The 17,792-nt window shown below is 40.2% G+C and overlaps 1 protein-coding gene across 1 annotated transcript; it reads right to left on the bottom strand.

Annotated features, from left to right (window-relative positions):
* Nucleotides 1-587: 587 nt before the first annotated feature.
* On the bottom strand, nt 588-17,251 carry lipea (lipase, hormone-sensitive a). Its single transcript, XM_085347016.1, has 11 exons — nt 17,229-17,251; nt 12,224-12,471; nt 10,997-11,281; nt 10,399-10,489; nt 10,142-10,287; nt 9,864-10,049; nt 9,321-9,470; nt 9,015-9,159; nt 8,282-8,509; nt 5,536-5,915; nt 588-1,193 (listed from the first exon to the last, which is right to left on the bottom strand). The coding sequence occupies exons 1-11, from the start codon at nt 17,236-17,238 to the stop codon at nt 966-968; spliced, it is 2,097 nt and encodes a 698-aa protein (XP_085203142.1). The 5' UTR covers nt 17,239-17,251; the 3' UTR covers nt 588-965.
* Nucleotides 17,252-17,792: the final 541 nt, after the last annotated feature.

Genomic DNA, 17,792 nt, shown 5'->3' with positions numbered 1-17,792 from the left:
AAAAGCAAGTTTACTTCCTGTCAACATCTGTGACACCTAACGTTGAAGAAGGACAGGTAATGCTCAGATTCACTAATCTGAGTTATCACCATGCACCTCATTAAAAAAAATGCAAATGCAAAAACTTCAGAGTGTAGTTTTATTCAACAGTTGTGAAAGAATAACAACATGATAAAACAGTTAATTTACACCTTATAAAGTTACTTTCACGCTGGTACCAGATACTGCTGGTAAATACAAGGTGAAGGCCTTTTTAATGGTAAGTAAACATGTAACAAACTGTAAAAAAAAGAAACAACAAAAAACCCAACAACCCAAAACAGATGACACACCTTATCCAAATAACAATAATAATGATGATAATAATAATAATAATAATAATAATAATAATAATAATACTACAGTGCATCTGGAAGGTGATTCCTATACAAGTAAACCATTAACACCGGTCAGTTTGACGTAGGCATTGTGAAATAAAGTGTTTCTAACATAGATCGTATATGTTTAGACAGCTTTGAATTTTAGGCACAGCAGCTTACTGACTTCAGAAATCTTCCATCAGGTGATAAATTACTACAAGAGCTGGTTATTGTGATTTTCTGAGTTAAATTTCTGTCAGTCTGTGATACTCTGAATGTTCAACAGATTGTAAACATGTAAATCCTGGTAGAAAAATACTTCATAACTATGTTTTTTGTCGTTATTATTATTATTAGGATCCTATTAAAGCTGGTTGTAAGAAGTTTTCAGTGGTTCTCTTGAACGCGACTACCTACAGAAAACGCTGTGCGGGGTTAAAGTGCAGAACGACAAAGCTTCCTCCACTTTGTGCTTGTAATTCCTCCTCATTTGTTTCTTTTTCACTTTTCTGTCAGATCTTTCTCTCTCTTTTTTTCTTTATTTAGAAGTCCCAAGAATATTGGATCAGTCATCCCGATAAGTTGGCACTCTTAACACATGTTTAATTAAGTCTCTTCCACAAGATCGTGTGGTGGGTTTTCTTGCTCAAAAACCTCCCTTATTCGTGCTACGCAGACTTCTGCAGCCACATCCGTCTCCTTGGAGAGCTGGTACAGGCTGAGGAAGCCATGTGGGAGGTCCTTCGCCACTGTCAGACTCACAGGTTGGCCCATGTCTCGAAGCTTCTTGGCAAACATCACAGAGTCGTCCAGCAGGGCATCGAGAGCAGAGGCCTGCGTGGGAGGAAGAGTCAATTCAAATTCTGCTGTGAGTAATAGACTGCAGTTCAACTCACACTGGACTTTATGAGGAGAAATCAAGTAAGCTAAATGTTAAAAGTGCCTTTTGTATCTAGTACATTTTCTAGAGCATCTGTCCCGTTGAGCCACTGTGTGACTCAGCTACCAATGATCTGTGAGTGCTACATATTGTCTCAAATGACAATCTCGAAGCACATGTGATTGGACCTCTGCCTGTGGTCAAATTTTCTCCTCGTTCCTCTCACAAAACTTTTCTTTTACCCTTTCTAAATGTATCTAAATGTGTTCCATGTGCCTCCCTGTTCTGCAGCCTTTTGAGCCAGCCACAGCAATAAAGTTGCTTTAGAAACACTCTCTTGTTATGTCTTTCTGCTGGAGTCATAATCAATGTTTTTCTATTCCACCTATTTTTTTCTGTTCAGGCGAGAGATCTGGGGCTCATCCCAACTGTCATAGGACAGAGACAGGGTACACAATAGACAGTCTGTCAAAAGACTAACACAATAGCCCTTTTCCAGTGGTACCTACTCAGTTCGGCTCAACTCAGTTTTTAGGGTTTTCCAATAAGTGATAGTACTTGGTAACAGGTACTTCTTAAGTACCTGCTCAACCGGGATTTCAAATGAGCGAAGTTGATCTGAAAAGGTGACGTCAATGGACTGCATGCCACTGATTGTCCAATCAATGGCATCACTCAATGAGTCATGAGAGCAACTCCTTCACAAAAAAAACAAAACCAGCATTTCGAAGACCAGAATAAAAACGAACAATGTGGCTCATACATCAGACAAAAAGCAATACACAGAGCAGTAGGTACAGTGGCTTGCAAAAGTATTCGGCCCCCTTGAACTTTCCCACATTTTGTCACATTACAGCCACAAACATGAATCAATTTTATTGGAATTCCACGTGAAAGACCAACACAAAGTGGTGCACACGTGAGAAGTGGAAAATCATACATGATTCCAAACATTTTTGTTTTTACAAATAAATAACTGCAAAGTGGGGTGTGCGTAATTATTCAGCCCCCTTTGGTATGAGTGCAGTCAGTTGCCCATAGACGTTGCCTGATGAGTGCTAATGACTAAATGTGCACCTGTGTGTGATCTAATGTCAGTACAAATACAGCTGCTCTGTGACGGCCTCAGAGGTTGTCTAAGAGAATATTGGGAGCGACAACACCATGAAGTCCAAAGAACACACCAGACAGGTCAGGGATAAAGTTATTGAGAAATTTAAAGCAGGCTTAGGCTACAAAAAGATTTCCCAAGCCTTGAACATCCCACGGAGCACTGTTCAAGCAATCATTCAGAAATGGAAGGAGTATGGCACAACTGTAAACCTACCAAGACAAGGCCGTCCACCTAAACTCACAGGCCGAACAAGGAGAGCGCTGATCAGAAATGCAGCCAAGAGGCCCATGGTGACTCTGGACGAGCTGCAGAGATCTACAGCTCAGGTGGGGGAATCTGTCCATAGGACAACTATTAGTCGTGCACTGCACAAAGTTGGCCTTTATGGAAGAGTGGCAAGAAGAAAGCCATTGTTAACAGAAAACCATAAGAAGTCCTGTTTTCAGTTTGCCACAAGCCATGTGGTCCATCTAATCTGACTGAGCTGGAGCTGTTTTGCAAAGAAGAATGGGCAAGGATTTCAGTCTCTAAATGTGCAAAGCTGGTAGAGACAAACCCTAAAAGACTGCCAGCTGTAATTGCAGCAAAAGGTGGTTCTACAAAGTATTGACTCAGGGGGGCTGATTAATTACGCACGCCCCACTTTGCAGTTATTTATTTGTAAAAAATGTTTGGAATCATGTATGATTTTCGTTCCACTTCTCACGTGTGCACCACTTTGTTGGTCTTTCACGTGGAATTCCAATAAAATTGCTGTAATGTGACAAAGTTCAAGGGGGCCGAATACTTCTGCAAGCCACTGTATACCATATCGTCTCGATGTCCTCCATTGTCACTTGTTGTTTGTGTCAGACACAGATGACATCACAGGACTTTTCTCAAGTTGAGTCAAGGCGAGCAGAGAAGGCACTAGTGGAAAAGAGGCAACAGACCCGCTCATCGATCTAACCCCATGCATGGAGAACCAGTCAAGAAGGCCACCGCTAGTAAGCAGTGACTGAACTTCAAAATAAAAGTGTGGGGATTGTTGTTATCCACTGGTTAGAGTGATAATTAAGTAAAGAAAAACATTAGTTTCAAATATACTTTGGGCAGCCTTTAGTATACATGGGCGAATATATGTATACACCCATGTATACTGGATGTCTATGAGTGTGAAGCCCATGGGCAAAACTGATCAACTAAAGAAAAAGACAGAGGTGTCTATTGTGTGACAACAAATCGAGTTTTATGGCTAGAAATTCCAAAAGTTGCCCAAATCCTAATCTAAACATGAACTCTTTCCATCTCCTTTCTTACCACTATGTGCACAGGTGGCAGGCCTTTCAGCATGCTGTTGGGAGCCAGCAGGGGTGACACAAATGGATTCTTTATAACTGGACAGGATGTTGGGTTAACCATAGCAAGAGACTCAGAGCGCAGAGGCTCAAAGCCTTGTGGGTAACAAAGCTGAGCTCCAGAGTTATGTGGGATGGGAAAAGGGCAAGAATCAAGCTAAGTAAATTATATGGCCCTAGAGAGAAGGGCGGCTTAAGTTTACCCGATCCAAGACTATATTCAATCTCATTCGAGGTGGCAAAATTGGTTAATTACTGGGGAAAAAAATCAAGCTGGACAGGAATGGCTGAGTATAGAGTCTGAGATTTATACCCATTATGACCCAAAATGTATGCTGTCTCAAAGCCGCACTTCAACAAACGCAATTTTGCTTCACTCTAGCCAGGTATGGCTGAATATAGAATTCTTAAAATATCACCTCATGTGCAGTTTTACTCATCGCTTTGGAACAATCCAGCTGTTCGTATAGGGGGGAGAAAATGGTGTTTTGGAAATTGTGGCAGTCTCATGGCATAAAGGTTATTAGTGACTCATTTAAAGATGGGGAATTTATGTCCTATATAGATCTTGTCCAAACATACAAATTGGAAGGGAAGGAACGTCTTTGGAGATATTTGCAAATTAGATATTGTGTGATGTCCAAGTTCAGAAGGGGACATGGAAATCTTGTTCTAAATTTTATAAATATTCCTCGGGAGCGCCACACAGCATAATGCTTTTATAAGTTGGTAAATGATAATAGAAGTGGGTGTTCGAATATTAAAACTTTGTGGCAGAAAGATTTAAATGCACCAATTCCAAACATAAAATGGATGGGAATTTTGGTAGAAAATGGGATTTATGTTAAGGAGGCGAGGAGCAAATGCATACAATATAAAATTGTGCATAGATATTATCATACTCCAACAAGATTACACAGCATGAAGCTTATGCCTGACTATCTCTGTTGGAAATGTAAAAGTGAGGTGTGGACTTTCCTACATTGTTTTTGGAAATGGTCCCTTAAAGCTCCTTTTTGGAAGGAAGTCGTCACACTTTTAAAAGGTTGTTCAGGATCAGAAGTGCCCTTAACTCCTGAATTGTGTTTGTTAGGAGACCGTTCTCATATTCCAAGAATTCATAATAATGTTTTTACGGTTGTTATGGTTGGACTGGTAACTGCATTGAGGGTTATCCTCAGGCACTGGAAGACTACAGCACTTCCTGAGCTGAAAGACTCAGAGCAATGGCAGAGACTGCTTCCTATGAGTCCATGCTGAATAAACTTAAAAATGATACAAAAGACAAAGATAAAATTTGGGACTACTTTTGGAGCTATCTGAAGCCGAATACTTCTGCAAGCCACTGTATACCATATCGTCTCGATGTCCTCCATTGTCACTTGTTGTTTGTGTCAGACACAGATGACATCACAGGACTTTTCTCAAGTTGAGTCAAGGCGAGCAGAGAAGGCACTAGTGGAAAAGAGGCAACAGACCCGCTCATCGATCTAACCCCATGCATGGAGAACCAGTCAAGAAGGCCACCGCTAGTAAGCAGTGACTGAACTTCAAAATAAAAGTGTGGGGATTGTTGTTATCCACTGGTTAGAGTGATAATTAAGTAAAGAAAAACATTAGTTTCAAATATACTTTGGGCAGCCTTTAGTATACATGGGCGAATATATGTATACACCCATGTATACTGGATGTCTATGAGTGTGAAGCCCATGGGCAAAACTGATCAACTAAAGAAAAAGACAGAGGTGTCTATTGTGTGACAACAAATCGAGTTTTATGGCTAGAAATTCCAAAAGTTGCCCAAATCCTAATCTAAACATGAACTCTTTCCATCTCCTTTCTTACCACTATGTGCACAGGTGGCAGGCCTTTCAGCATGCTGTTGGGAGCCAGCAGGGGTGACACAAATGGATTCTTTATAACTGGACAGGATGTTGGGTTAACCATAGCAAGAGACTCAGAGCGCAGAGGCTCAAAGCCTTGTGGGTAACAAAGCTGAGCTCCAGAGTTGGGTACGGAAGCTTGGTTGGACATGTGGGTTTCAGTCTGTCTCTGTGAAGACGAGCGGGAGAGCGAGCGACCTGAAGTCCGCCTTGGGTCCAGAAAGGACTGGATCCAGTTAGAGGCACCCTGAGTGAGATCACTGAGCAGCATGGCCGTGTCTCTACTCAGAGTGCTCAGAGTGCTGCTCCCCATTGCAGGCTGCACCGTCTGGTAGTCTATACCTGAGAGGATACCAACGTTTAGTCAGCAGAGGAAACAGCAACCGTAAAGAAAAACAAACAACAAAAACAAAAAACCCACACACGAGTCTGGCACACACTTGTGAATTATTAGAGAATATCCACTGAACTACAAATCAGCAGATATGCCCAATACCTAAGAGTTTTACAAGTACTTTTTAAGGTACTTTAAAAAGAGGGTGTTCTATTGCTTATACATGAGAAGAATTTGTCACATATGAACAGAGGCTTTCTGTATCCAGCTCAATCCCACAGTCCAAAAACATGCTATTAGTGATTTTAAAGTGGCCATGGATGAGAGGTAGATAGAGGGTTTGACTGTGTAACTATACAGAGCACTGTATGGTTATAAGAGGGTTGTATTTCAAAGTCTTTTCAGCGGTTAGTAAGTTGTACTTGAGAAAAACAACTGAAAAAACAGCTTCAGAAGCACTTGGTATTAAATCCACCGAACATCTATTGAATAACTCTTGGATTATCTTTGACAGAGACCTTCTGCTTCAGTCTCAAATATAACTGATGATCGTGAACAGTTGTATCACAACTACTACCCAACTACAACTTTGAGACTTTATTCCAGTAAGTCTTCTCATTTTCACCTTGATTTAAATCTAGATGTACTATTGTCTGTATACCAAAAGAGTCTTGGGGGATTACAACACTCAGTCTCTTTTTGACCCTGAAACACTTCTTGGGTGCAGCTGGGTGCAAGAAGACAAACGCAACAAGTGCCATCGTTAAAAAAACAACAACTCAGGAACCTAAAAGAAACCAGATGAAGAACAGCAAAACAAATGTAAGATATGTGAAATATGAGCATTAATGGATTGGTGAGGCTGTGCTGGCTTTATCTTTTGGCTTATTACGCCAGTAATGAAGTCAGAGAATGAGAGGCAGTGGTGGAGTGAGCCAAAAAATAAATAAAGAGAGGGAGCAGTGACAGTAAAAACAAAGCGGTGAATCATAAAAATAATGCGTTATTTTCAGACTGTTTTACAGCAGTTACATTCCAGAGCGCTAATAAACACACCCAGATCTCTGCTGCTCATAACTGACGAGCAGGCTTCATCACGTCTGCTGCGGCTCCTTTGTGTGTATCAACCGTCACATTGACATTCAGCTCTAAAATGCATTGAGACAGCCAGGATGTAATCTGCTCTGTACATTTTTAATAATAGATTCTGTGATTCGTCTCTACGCCGGCTGACTAATTTGCCTATACAAGCCTTCAAATTTTAGCCAAAATGATCTTTTTAAAAGTTAATTATCTGGAAATGATCAGAAAGCAGATCAAACTTCCAGAGTACCAGTGCTGGTTTTTGTTACTCTGCATCACAGACATTAAATTGGTGCAGGGCTGCTAGTATATCCCATGATATTGATGCTTATAGAAAAAAAATGTGCTTTTGGCTTTAGATTGTGACACTTGGATTAAGTGTAAAATTGTTTGGTTCCAGTTTTTAACAGAGCTTAAGGTTGTTTATTAAGTAGGTATATCCTGAATCTATGACGGCTACAACTTACATGAGGATGTAACTTGTAAATATATTTACAGATATTAAGGAAAATGTTTGCATGGCTTCATTAAATATACCAAATTATACCCAGTCTGCCCAGTCTGCCAGCAGACTCAGCTCAACTCAGTTCTCTTTATATAGTGCCATATTACAGCAACAGTTACCTCAAGGCGCTTTACATTGTTTTTGTAGGCTAAACCCCAACAATAATACAGAGAAAACAGCGAAAACCCAACAATCAGATGTCCCCTATGAGCAAGCGCTTTGGCGACACTGGAAAGGAAAAACTCCCTTTTAACAGGAAGAAACCTCTGGCAGAATGAGGCTCAGGGAGGGGCGGCCATTGTTGAAATTATGTCATTATTTCCCGGTTTAAAAATGGTTGTGGTATGACAGCAAAAGCAGAACCACATATAGTACAGGTCCACTCAGACAAAGCATGAAACACTTATATTATTAGAATGATGGTGATAAATACATGTCTTTGTTTTTGGTAATTAACAACAAGTGAACAACAGGTCACATGACTGAAACCTTCCAGTTTTTGCTTTGGCAGTTATGCGTGGCTGACAACAGGAAGACATCTAGGCGGTGCAATGAAGATTAAATCGAAGGTAGGCACGGATTTTGTTTTTAGTACATGCTTAATTAGAAGTTTGACAGGGCAGACAAATCGTAAGTTTTTCCTCCCGCATTTGACGGTTTATACATAAATCCTCTTAATATTCCGTGTTCTTGTCAGGTGGCACCTGGATGTACTTGTGTTAAATGATCTGTAAAACAACACACCTGATCTCCATGCAGGCACACACGCCCTGCACACACACATACCTGCATAAGCATTAATGCACTTGGTGAGTACACCTAGAGGCAACAGCGGGTCAATGAGAGTGAGCAGGCGGGAGGGTGAAGCATCGGTGGTGAGCAAAGTGGCGGGGTAGGCGGCCATAATGCCATCAGGGATTCGGATGCCGGTGGATATGGCCTTCATGGACACGGTGATGCAGAGATTCCCTCCAGCACTGTCGCCTGCCAGACAAACTCGCTCTGCAGTGGAGCCTGACAATAAAAACAAAAATAATTCCCACAATAATTCTTTGGGGCCATGGCTGCAGATTCAGATGTGCTGTTGTGATATTTTTAAACTGTAAAAATACTTCCTGCCATGATTTTGTCAATCTAGTGCTCAATCTACTACTTGCAGTAAATGCAGTCATTTATGTGTGGTGTACTGTTGTGTACTTTTTTTAACTTAAGATATCTCAGACTATTTATCATCTGTTTTTAAATTAATCTCTCATGAGAAAAAATTAAACAAGAGAAAATTCCTAAAGTATAAAAAGTAGAGAGTGGGGTAAAGGATGATTTTATGGCTTTCTTGGCTTTGGGGTTCATGAACAGTTTCAAAAATTCTCAGAAAAACTTATAAGAAAGACGAAATTTGAAAAAAATAGGTCATTATGGACTGGTTTTACTGGTTTGCCCCACTTTAAATCAAATTAGGCAACATGTGGTCCATGAATTACAATGAGTTTAGCTTTACAGTAAGATAACACACACTGACCCAGCAGGTGACAGTTATTCAGTGCCCAGCAGTAGGCGTAAAAACATTCCTCTAGAGCTCTGGGAAAGGGTGCTTCAGGTGACAGAGAGTAGTCGACGGAGAGGACCGGGACATTCAGCTCCTTCGACCAGCTGCGAAGATAGTTCTGCAACACGAGTGGGTTAAAAGGCATGCGATTAATTTATTTTCACAGGAATGCAAGATCTAATGCTACCTGTTACTATTATTATCATTGGAATTTGAGTAGAATTAATCAGAACAGCTATGACAGATAAAAAAGAAAAAAGTCTGTCTTCTGTTTTGTACCTCGTGAGACTTCGAAGTCTGGGCCACAAAGCCCCCTCCATGGAAGTGGATGAGCAGCCAGGGGGAGCGAGGCTGTTTCTGTACCCAGGGCAGATGGGTGGAGATGGGGGGAGGCTTAGCACGGGACAAAACTAGAAGCTCTTCACTGTCCTGTAAAGTGAAAGGATGAGATCATAAAATAAAGTAAACAAAGCAATCAAGTCTTTTAACAGAAGTCATCTTTCAGCATGTGTACAACCACATTTTTGCAGCTCTCTAATGAAAACCTTGAATATTTCCCCTGTGCTCATTTTTCATTGCCCATCCATAAGCAAATTTTACTGGTTACTAAAATAGCTCTACTAGTTTTATCCAATCTCAAAAACACATAATACAAAAAATACAGAATTTATTTACTGCGCTTATTCTGTAAAAAGTCTGATCCTCACCATATTGGTCAGTCGTGTCAACAACTGTATTTACATATTATAGTCTTTTAAATGCCTTCTCTACATAAAATGTCTTTTTTCTTCTTCTTCTACTCTACGAGTTGTTGACCTTCACCTGTCCTTCTCGGAGTTCATAGGAGATCAGACGCATGTGGACTGGCCCGGGGCCCCAGTGAGCTATTGGAGGTGACACGGTGACAGAGAGCCTGGGGTCGGAGGCCAGAGGAAGGCGTAGAGTGACTGGAGGCACGGTCATGGTGAAGTTTACTTGCACTTGTTTGGAGGCTATTCTGTTGAAGCCCTGAAAAGAGTAAGAAATGGAAGAAAGTTCAAATGCTGAAGATAACTTTAGGTAAAAGACAAGCAAAAGAAGGAGTCTGTGATTCTGCCTACTGTTAATAGGCCGGACTCTGTGAGGTTCCAGAAGGACTTCCAGAACTGCATGTCCAGATTCTGGGTAATGCGCTCAAACTCAGCGCCCCGGAGCTCTGGATCAATAACATACTTCCCTGATGTGAGGAGAGACAAGGCTGCTGTTCCTAAAGGAGGACAGATACTTATTTTAAAGATGGTTAAAGGTAAAAATGCCCATTCAGAAGAAGGAAATGTAACTTTTGACAACATCCTAAATAAAATAAAAAAAACCTCACCTAAGCCTGACTGTTGTTTACCATAGGTTTCTCCATATGAAACCATACTTATGACAACAGTCTGCAGGAACGGGCGAATGGAAGGGGAGAACTGTGAAACAAAATAAGAGGGGCATTTAATAAATACATTCAAAAGACAGGGCTCTTACTTATTTTTAAGTATTAATTACCACCACAAAACATAAGAGACTTGTGTGAAAGACCTAGGGATCGGTTCACCCTGCCTGGGACAGGGTTACCAGGGGCTCGCCCTGGAACCAGGCCCAGGAGCATCTGGTGGTTTGGCCTTAGTTCATGGGGCCCAGTGTAAACTTGCCTAATCTGCATATAGTAAGCGTAATGAGCCTATATTACAGTACTTAATGATAGTCTGTGAAGCCTTTGCTTTTATTTCTAAATAATAAAAATAAATGTAATTTAAGCTGCCAGAAATTAAATCGCAGTTAAAATCCTTGTCATGTTTTTATTAGGGGAAAGGTCTAAACCTACTGCAGGGCTGCAGGTGGCAGAATTGACAAATCAAACCAACAAAAAAAAAAAAATATATATATATAATAAAACAAAGTTGATTACAAATATGTCTCCACTGTTGGCTGACCTGAAAGCCCAGACAGCGGCCGTAGAAACACGCTTTGTGCATGGAGGAGTACTCCTGCACAAAGCTGCGGCTCAGGTCCTTGTCCTGCAGGGAGTACAGCTGGCCGCAGTCGTTGTCGTTGATCAGCTGCTGGGCGAGATGGAGAAGAGCTCGGAGCTGGCAAAGGGCGCTGCAGTACGCCTCCATCTCAGACGTGTTGTGGTCAACCCTGAAGAAGGGGTTGCTGTAACTGGAGGCAATGTAACGGGCTTTGTGGATGATGTGCAAAAGGCAAGCCTCCAAGACCTGAAAGAAACAACAGGATGAGAGGTTGGAAGGCATACATGAAATGCACATGTTTATTATGGCTTTTCATGAAATATAGTTAATTTTAAAAAAGGCTCTCATGCAGCCCAATCACACACTGAGATGATGGGCTTTTTATATCTGTAGTGATTATTATAACATTTATGATGTGCTCCAAAACCTATGAAAATTTAAGATTGAACCAAGATTAAAACAATCTTGGTACCTACTATATAAACTTAAGGGAGAACTACATTTCACAGTAGTGTAACCACCAAACCTTAAACCACACAGGAAGTCAACCATTTTTAAAGAATTTTGTGGTTGTTTTCCAATTTGCAGAGTTTGTACTTTAACTCACTGCAGACAATTAATCAGACTGATATCATATTTTGTCAGTCTTCTACAGACTTTTGCATTACTTAGTTTGTTTGTTAATTGTTAATTTGTTTTATTCCTATGCACAATGTCTACTATTTCTCATGCTTTAGGAGTGTCTGTATAACTCAAGATATCAACAGATTTTTTTTAAATTTAAGGTTTACACATAAAAAAGATCTCCTGAACTGAATTGATATTTTTATATTGTTGCTGAATTTCTATAAACTTGAAAAAAAAAAAAAACTCAAATGAAAAACCTAAATAGAAAAATATGTTAACTGAGCAAAAACAATAAGGTCCAACCCTCCCATTATCCTGAACTCGATAAGCAGAAGAAAATGGATAAATAGATCAATAAAAATGAGTGAATCTGTACTTGAATCATGTGAACCCCACACTTCTAATATTTGCAGAAATACAAATATTAAAATGTTGTTGTTGTTAAAATGCAATAACCTACAATCTAATAAACAGATTTTTTTCTAATGATTTAAACCAAAGATGTGAAAAACCAAACACACTGTTAGTCACATAACACACACGGTCCAGCCACCGTCATACCTTGACCAGTGTGCGGTAGCCATTCCCGGGTGTTTGTGCATCAAAGTCATAATGGTGATAGACGGCGGTGAAGCTGGTTACTACAGGCTCCAGGGCTCGACCATGTTCCTGAATCTGTTTCACACAAGTGACCAGACGCTCAACAGCAGTGCCGTGTGGCAAACGAGAAGGCCCGCAAAAAACAGAGATGTTGTCTTGGCACACTTTCTCCAAGGTTGCAAACACAACCTCGTAATCCATTTCTGGGGCTGTGAAGGAAAGAGAGAGAAAGAAGAAGAGACCGCCGAGTGAAACTTGTCATTCATTTGAAGCTCTCTGTGTCGATACAGCAAACCTCTGATGTGCGCTTTATACATCTAAATAAAAGACTTAGGGGAAGCCCAAAGATCGCAGTGATCTCATTGCCAGTGATTACTCTGTTCAAGGGTTGAAGTTCAACTGACCTCATGAGAGCAGCTGACTGTTATGCAATAAAGAGCAATAAAGATAAGGAGAAAACGTGGCAGTCACAAAATAATAAACAAATCTGTGGAAGACTTCTGTAATGGCAAAGATGGTGCATCTCCAAATGAAAATGAAATGAATTCACGCCCTTTATTATAATATAACTGGGAAGGTATCCAGTAGTGTACTGGCCATTGGGTCTGTGCTGCATCATATTGTCAGCAATTAATCTTGAAAAAAATGTTTAAGTAATATAACAATGTCATGTTGCAACATCTTTGCTGTAACAACACTATTTACCTTCCCTGACAACGACACATTGCATGATGTCTTACATTTGATGATTTAGCTGTGGGTCGGGGAACTCCAGGGCTCAAGGTCCGGTGTCCTCCAGGTTTTAAATGTGTCCTTGATCCAATACAGCCGATTTAAATGGCTAAATTACGTTCACAACACGTTATGAAGTCCTCCAGAGATCTGGTAATGAACTAATCATTTGATTCAGGTGTGTTGACGCAGGGTGAAATCTAAAACCTGCAGGACACCAGACCTTGAGGCTTGGAGTTCAACAACCTCCAACACAGAACTTTGCAAAACATGAAACAAAAAACAAACTTCCAACTAAAAAAGGAAACAAACTACATACACAGGGTTACCCAAAGTGTCCACCATGGATGCACCAATTCGATTTGGATCTGATACCCATTCAATCCCGACTAACAAAAGCTGGATCGGCTGTCAGTGGTAAAGAGCTGATCTATGGGCCCATCTGTTCACCCGTTATGTTTGCTGTAGCACTTGTTGGAATGCTTTTAATTTTTTATTAGGATTATTTCAATTTAACAGTCATGTGTCATAAAGCAGGAATAGAAACTGCTATCCTGCACTCCAGAATCAGCAGACTCTGATCAATTAAAGGAAAGTCAAACTAGATGTTTCTTTACACATAAAGAATTCTTCCCAGTCTCTTCCCACAGTGAGGAATAGTTTTTTAATTCAACACTGGTGTCTAATTGGCACCCTATATTGAATTAAAACTGGAAAAAGTTGAATTAATGCGTTCCTAAATATCACACACACACACACACACACACACAACACAGGAGAGGACATTCACCCACTAAAGATCATATTGCATATGATGATTAATAAAAAGAGCAGTCACAGTTTAACATGCATCGTCGTGCTACATTAAAAGCCATTGTGGAAATGATCATGGAGACAATGGACCAGTGTGTGTGGTGTGGCTTTACTAAAAAAAGAAAAGTAAAATCTTTCATGTCAGCAGCAGCTGTCAGAGCGCAGAGCCTGCAGCGAAGAGTGAAATCGGGACACCGTGCCAAATGTGGAGATGCTCATAAACACTGAAAGCTTTGTCGCAGTTTTGACACATGGTCGATTGTGTTTTTCCATTTCTGGGCAGCACTCCATGCCTTAGAGAGATGACCTTTAGGCTTCTCACAATATTTTAATGCTATAAGGGCTGCAGTGTGATGCACATCTGCCTGCAAAGCCCACTAAACAGCAGTTAGAAACAAGCTCGCACAGAGGAAAGGGCTGCAGCTATAGATTATAGTAATCAGCTATTCTATCGCTAATTGAGCAATAATAAATATTCAACAGAGTAAAATGAACTGCTGATTTTTGACATTGCAATATTTTTATTAGTTTCACTGCAATCCACATTTGTCAAAAAAAAAACCTTACTGCTGTATTTGCGTGCCATATCAAAAACATATTTCTTAAAAAATATTTTCTTAAATGCAAAATTTAATAATTTGAAGTATGGTGATATTAGATAAAAATAGGTATACATACTTACATTAACAGATGGAAAAATAAGAGTTCTGACATTATTATATCTTCAGGATGAAGTAGATTTGGTGTGTGTTGTCTGTGTGTTTACGTGTGGTAGTGAATAAGTGAGTTTGTAAGCCTATAAATGAGCATGTGCAATGAAGAAAAGCGAGTACATCAGCATTCTCAGAACTGAGGCTTAACCTGCGGTTTGATGTAAAATTTCATGGTGCAGAAAAAGTTCTGATGGTGTAGATGCTGATAATGTTAATAATTGATGTTAATAATAATTCAGTGCCCAGCCTTACAGTGCCAGGTCAGTGGCCCATGCAAAACTTTACTGGTTTGCCTTTATTTTTAGATGTTTAAGTAGTTAGTTAACTACTGTGTGTGACTAGCCAAATAGTTGACTAACCGTTGCTACTGTCACTAGTCGGTACCAGATGTAATAGTCATTTAATCTAATTGTTTTATACATTAATTGATACACGATGCCAGTAAATAGTTGTGTCCTAATGTCATGCAACCATCTACTACCAGATGCATATGATGAGAAACGACATTAAATCTGTTAACCTCGGCCTGATTTGTTGTTAACGCTATTATTGCTAGTTCTTTTAAAGGTGAAAAAATTAGATCGCAGATAAACGTATCATGTATGCAGAGGAGTCTAGTCATACATCGAAAGGAGTCAGCTGAGGCCTTCTGGGTAAGCTGGTCCGACCGATGTATGCAGCGGCTGGCCTGGGAACACCTCGACGTTTCCCTTGATAAGCTGGAGGAGGTGGGTGGGGAGAGAGAATTCTCGGCTTCCCTGCTTAGGTTGCTGTCCCCATGACCCAACTTCAGATAAGCAGAAGAAAAAGGATGGATGACTTATCTTTTTGTTATTTTAGATTTGAACTTTCATTGAAGCGGTTGCCATGAATTTTCAAACAGCGTGCAAAAAACACGGCACAAAATCACCCTTTTTAGTCAGGGTTTATTCATTTTTCAGGTGGTAATTTGTCATGTTTTTAACAACCCATTAACATGTTTGCAGTAACATGTTTTTATATCATATTTAACATTAATTTAGTGTTTTTCTTCTTCACTGTCTGGACTACAATGTGCAATGTTTATAAAGCACCATGCAAGGTGCTGCACAGTTAAGCAACATGACTCGTTATTGAAGAATGGGATTAAAGGTTTAAATTGTCTTTGTTTAAAAGGCTTTGGACATAAAACAGTTCCCAAATTTGGCTTTATATCTGAGTGTAAATTTTAGTTTTAGCCTAGTTGGTTAGTCTGGATCAATAACATACTTGCTGATTCGCTGCAGGCCTACAGATAACAAAAACTCTGTTCACTTCCCTTTTCTGAGACTGTTCCCAATGTAAAGGTCAAAGTGAAATTTCAAAGAATCATTCAGCTCCACTGTTTCTTAGAAACACCAGTGGTAACTAGGACCCCAACCACAAATAAACCTCAGTTCTTGGGAACATCATCAGGAAAGTTTATTCCTTATGGCTATACTTCGAAGATCTGTGTAAGTTCTTCGAAAACCCTACAAAAAGAGATCACTTGCACTTCTTTGCATTTTCTTTTTTTCTCCTGTTGAGCTTTTCAGAAGTCTGATCAGACGATTAATCTTATTTTGTGCTTTTAGACACTATTTAGCTGCAGCTCTTGATATTATTTGGCAACCACTGCCTTTCATATGCTGCAGATCCCTTTTCCCCTTCCTTCACAAACTTGAATGAAGCTGCTTTCATGTTAGCCTACTTATCCTCAGCACAGGGCCATCTATCTATGTTTGTCTGTGGAAAAACAACAAAAACTACCTCACAAAAGGGTGGTGCTTGTGGCTCACCATCCATGGCTCCTCACATATGAAACTGCAACTACTTTATCTTTTACATATACATATATTTTAATACTTGCTACTAGTTTATGTTGTCTAAAGGTAGGATTATTACTGCTCATTACTAAATGAGTCCGTTTTGTTTACATTTTAACAACTGGAGTTTAAAATGTAAACGAATATCAATGGACAACGCAATCAACACTTAGACCGAAACAACACCCTAAATTATAATTTCACTCTGCCGCTGGCCAGATGTGAAACGTGACTCACTGTTCCACCTGCAATGGTCCGGTTTTGTGATAATATTACAGTGATTCCGTGTTTCAGTTTCGAAGTTACATAACCAAAACTAAACTAAATGATCATTCGTGGCAGCTTGGTGACATCTGTTTAACGATGAGTCCACGCCTCTTTCGACGTGAGCAAACTTGCTTCCCTGCTAAATCTCTTTATTTATCAAAATAAAAAGCCTGGCTTGTCACATGGCAACCCCTTTCAAACTAAACAGCTAACAGTAGCAAACACTTGTCAGCAACAGCGGTAGCAGGCTGCTCTGTCCGCTATCACTATCACTTGTCTTCCCGGACATTGGTTTCACATTTACAGTCTGTATCATTCCGCGTTTTAAACAGCAAACCGGATATCTTAAACGCTGAAAACGCGCCCACTGTCGAAGCTAACAACGAGCAACAGTTTGCTACCGGTGACAACTTCGCCCATAACGCGAAGTTTCGGGACTGTAAGCGCGTCCTCCTCCAATACTGCCAAATGCCACCGTTTACAAACAGATACAACCACCTAAAACGTCGCTAACGTTTGTTTAGCTGGATAACACTGTGCAGATGAGCCTAACACGACAGATGTTATGTTATGTGGGCGGTTATGTGACCTCGTTGTGTAGTAAATGCCTTCACTCACCTTCCCGCATCTTCTTCCTTGATCTTCTGACGATCTCTGTGAGCTCGCCCGCAGAATGCTGGGTAACGTCATGTGAGAAAAGCGCGTTCACGTGTCTACCGTGACACCAGTTAGCATTATTATTAATCCACAGGTGGGATAAAAACAAGGATTGTCAATACTGAGCTGCATATTTTGATGCCATGGCAGCCATTATATTATATAATCTGATTTAAATCAAAGTTCTGATGACTAGGACATTTATTCACTATATATTAGTGGCAGGACAGTCAGGACAAGCAAGGCAATTGGTGTCTTCCTTGACAAATTACAAAGTAAAGCAATCTCTGTTCTTTCATCTTAGAGGCCTCTACTACTACTATCAAGATAACTTGAGGATTAACCCTGGGTTGTCTTTACTAAAAAAGGTGGCTCACTTCTTATCGGGGTCCCAAAAAGGTTGATTCTGTTCATTTGGACATATCGTTTTTGTAATAGAGTGAATTGTTGCCCTCCAGTATTCAAGAATTTCACAACTAGCGACCAGGATTTTAAAAAAATTTCAGTGTTAAAGAGGCTGTTGAG

Source organism: Diplotaxodon limnothrissa, linkage group LG22, assembly GCF_057381915.1.
Source record: "Diplotaxodon limnothrissa isolate DT_005_m linkage group LG22, D_limnothrissa_male_GT1.1, whole genome shotgun sequence".
Classification (NCBI taxonomy): Eukaryota; Metazoa; Chordata; class Actinopteri; order Cichliformes; family Cichlidae; genus Diplotaxodon; species Diplotaxodon limnothrissa.
Note: the sequence above shows the minus strand (reverse complement) of the source record. Positions and strands in the feature narration are given on the sequence as shown.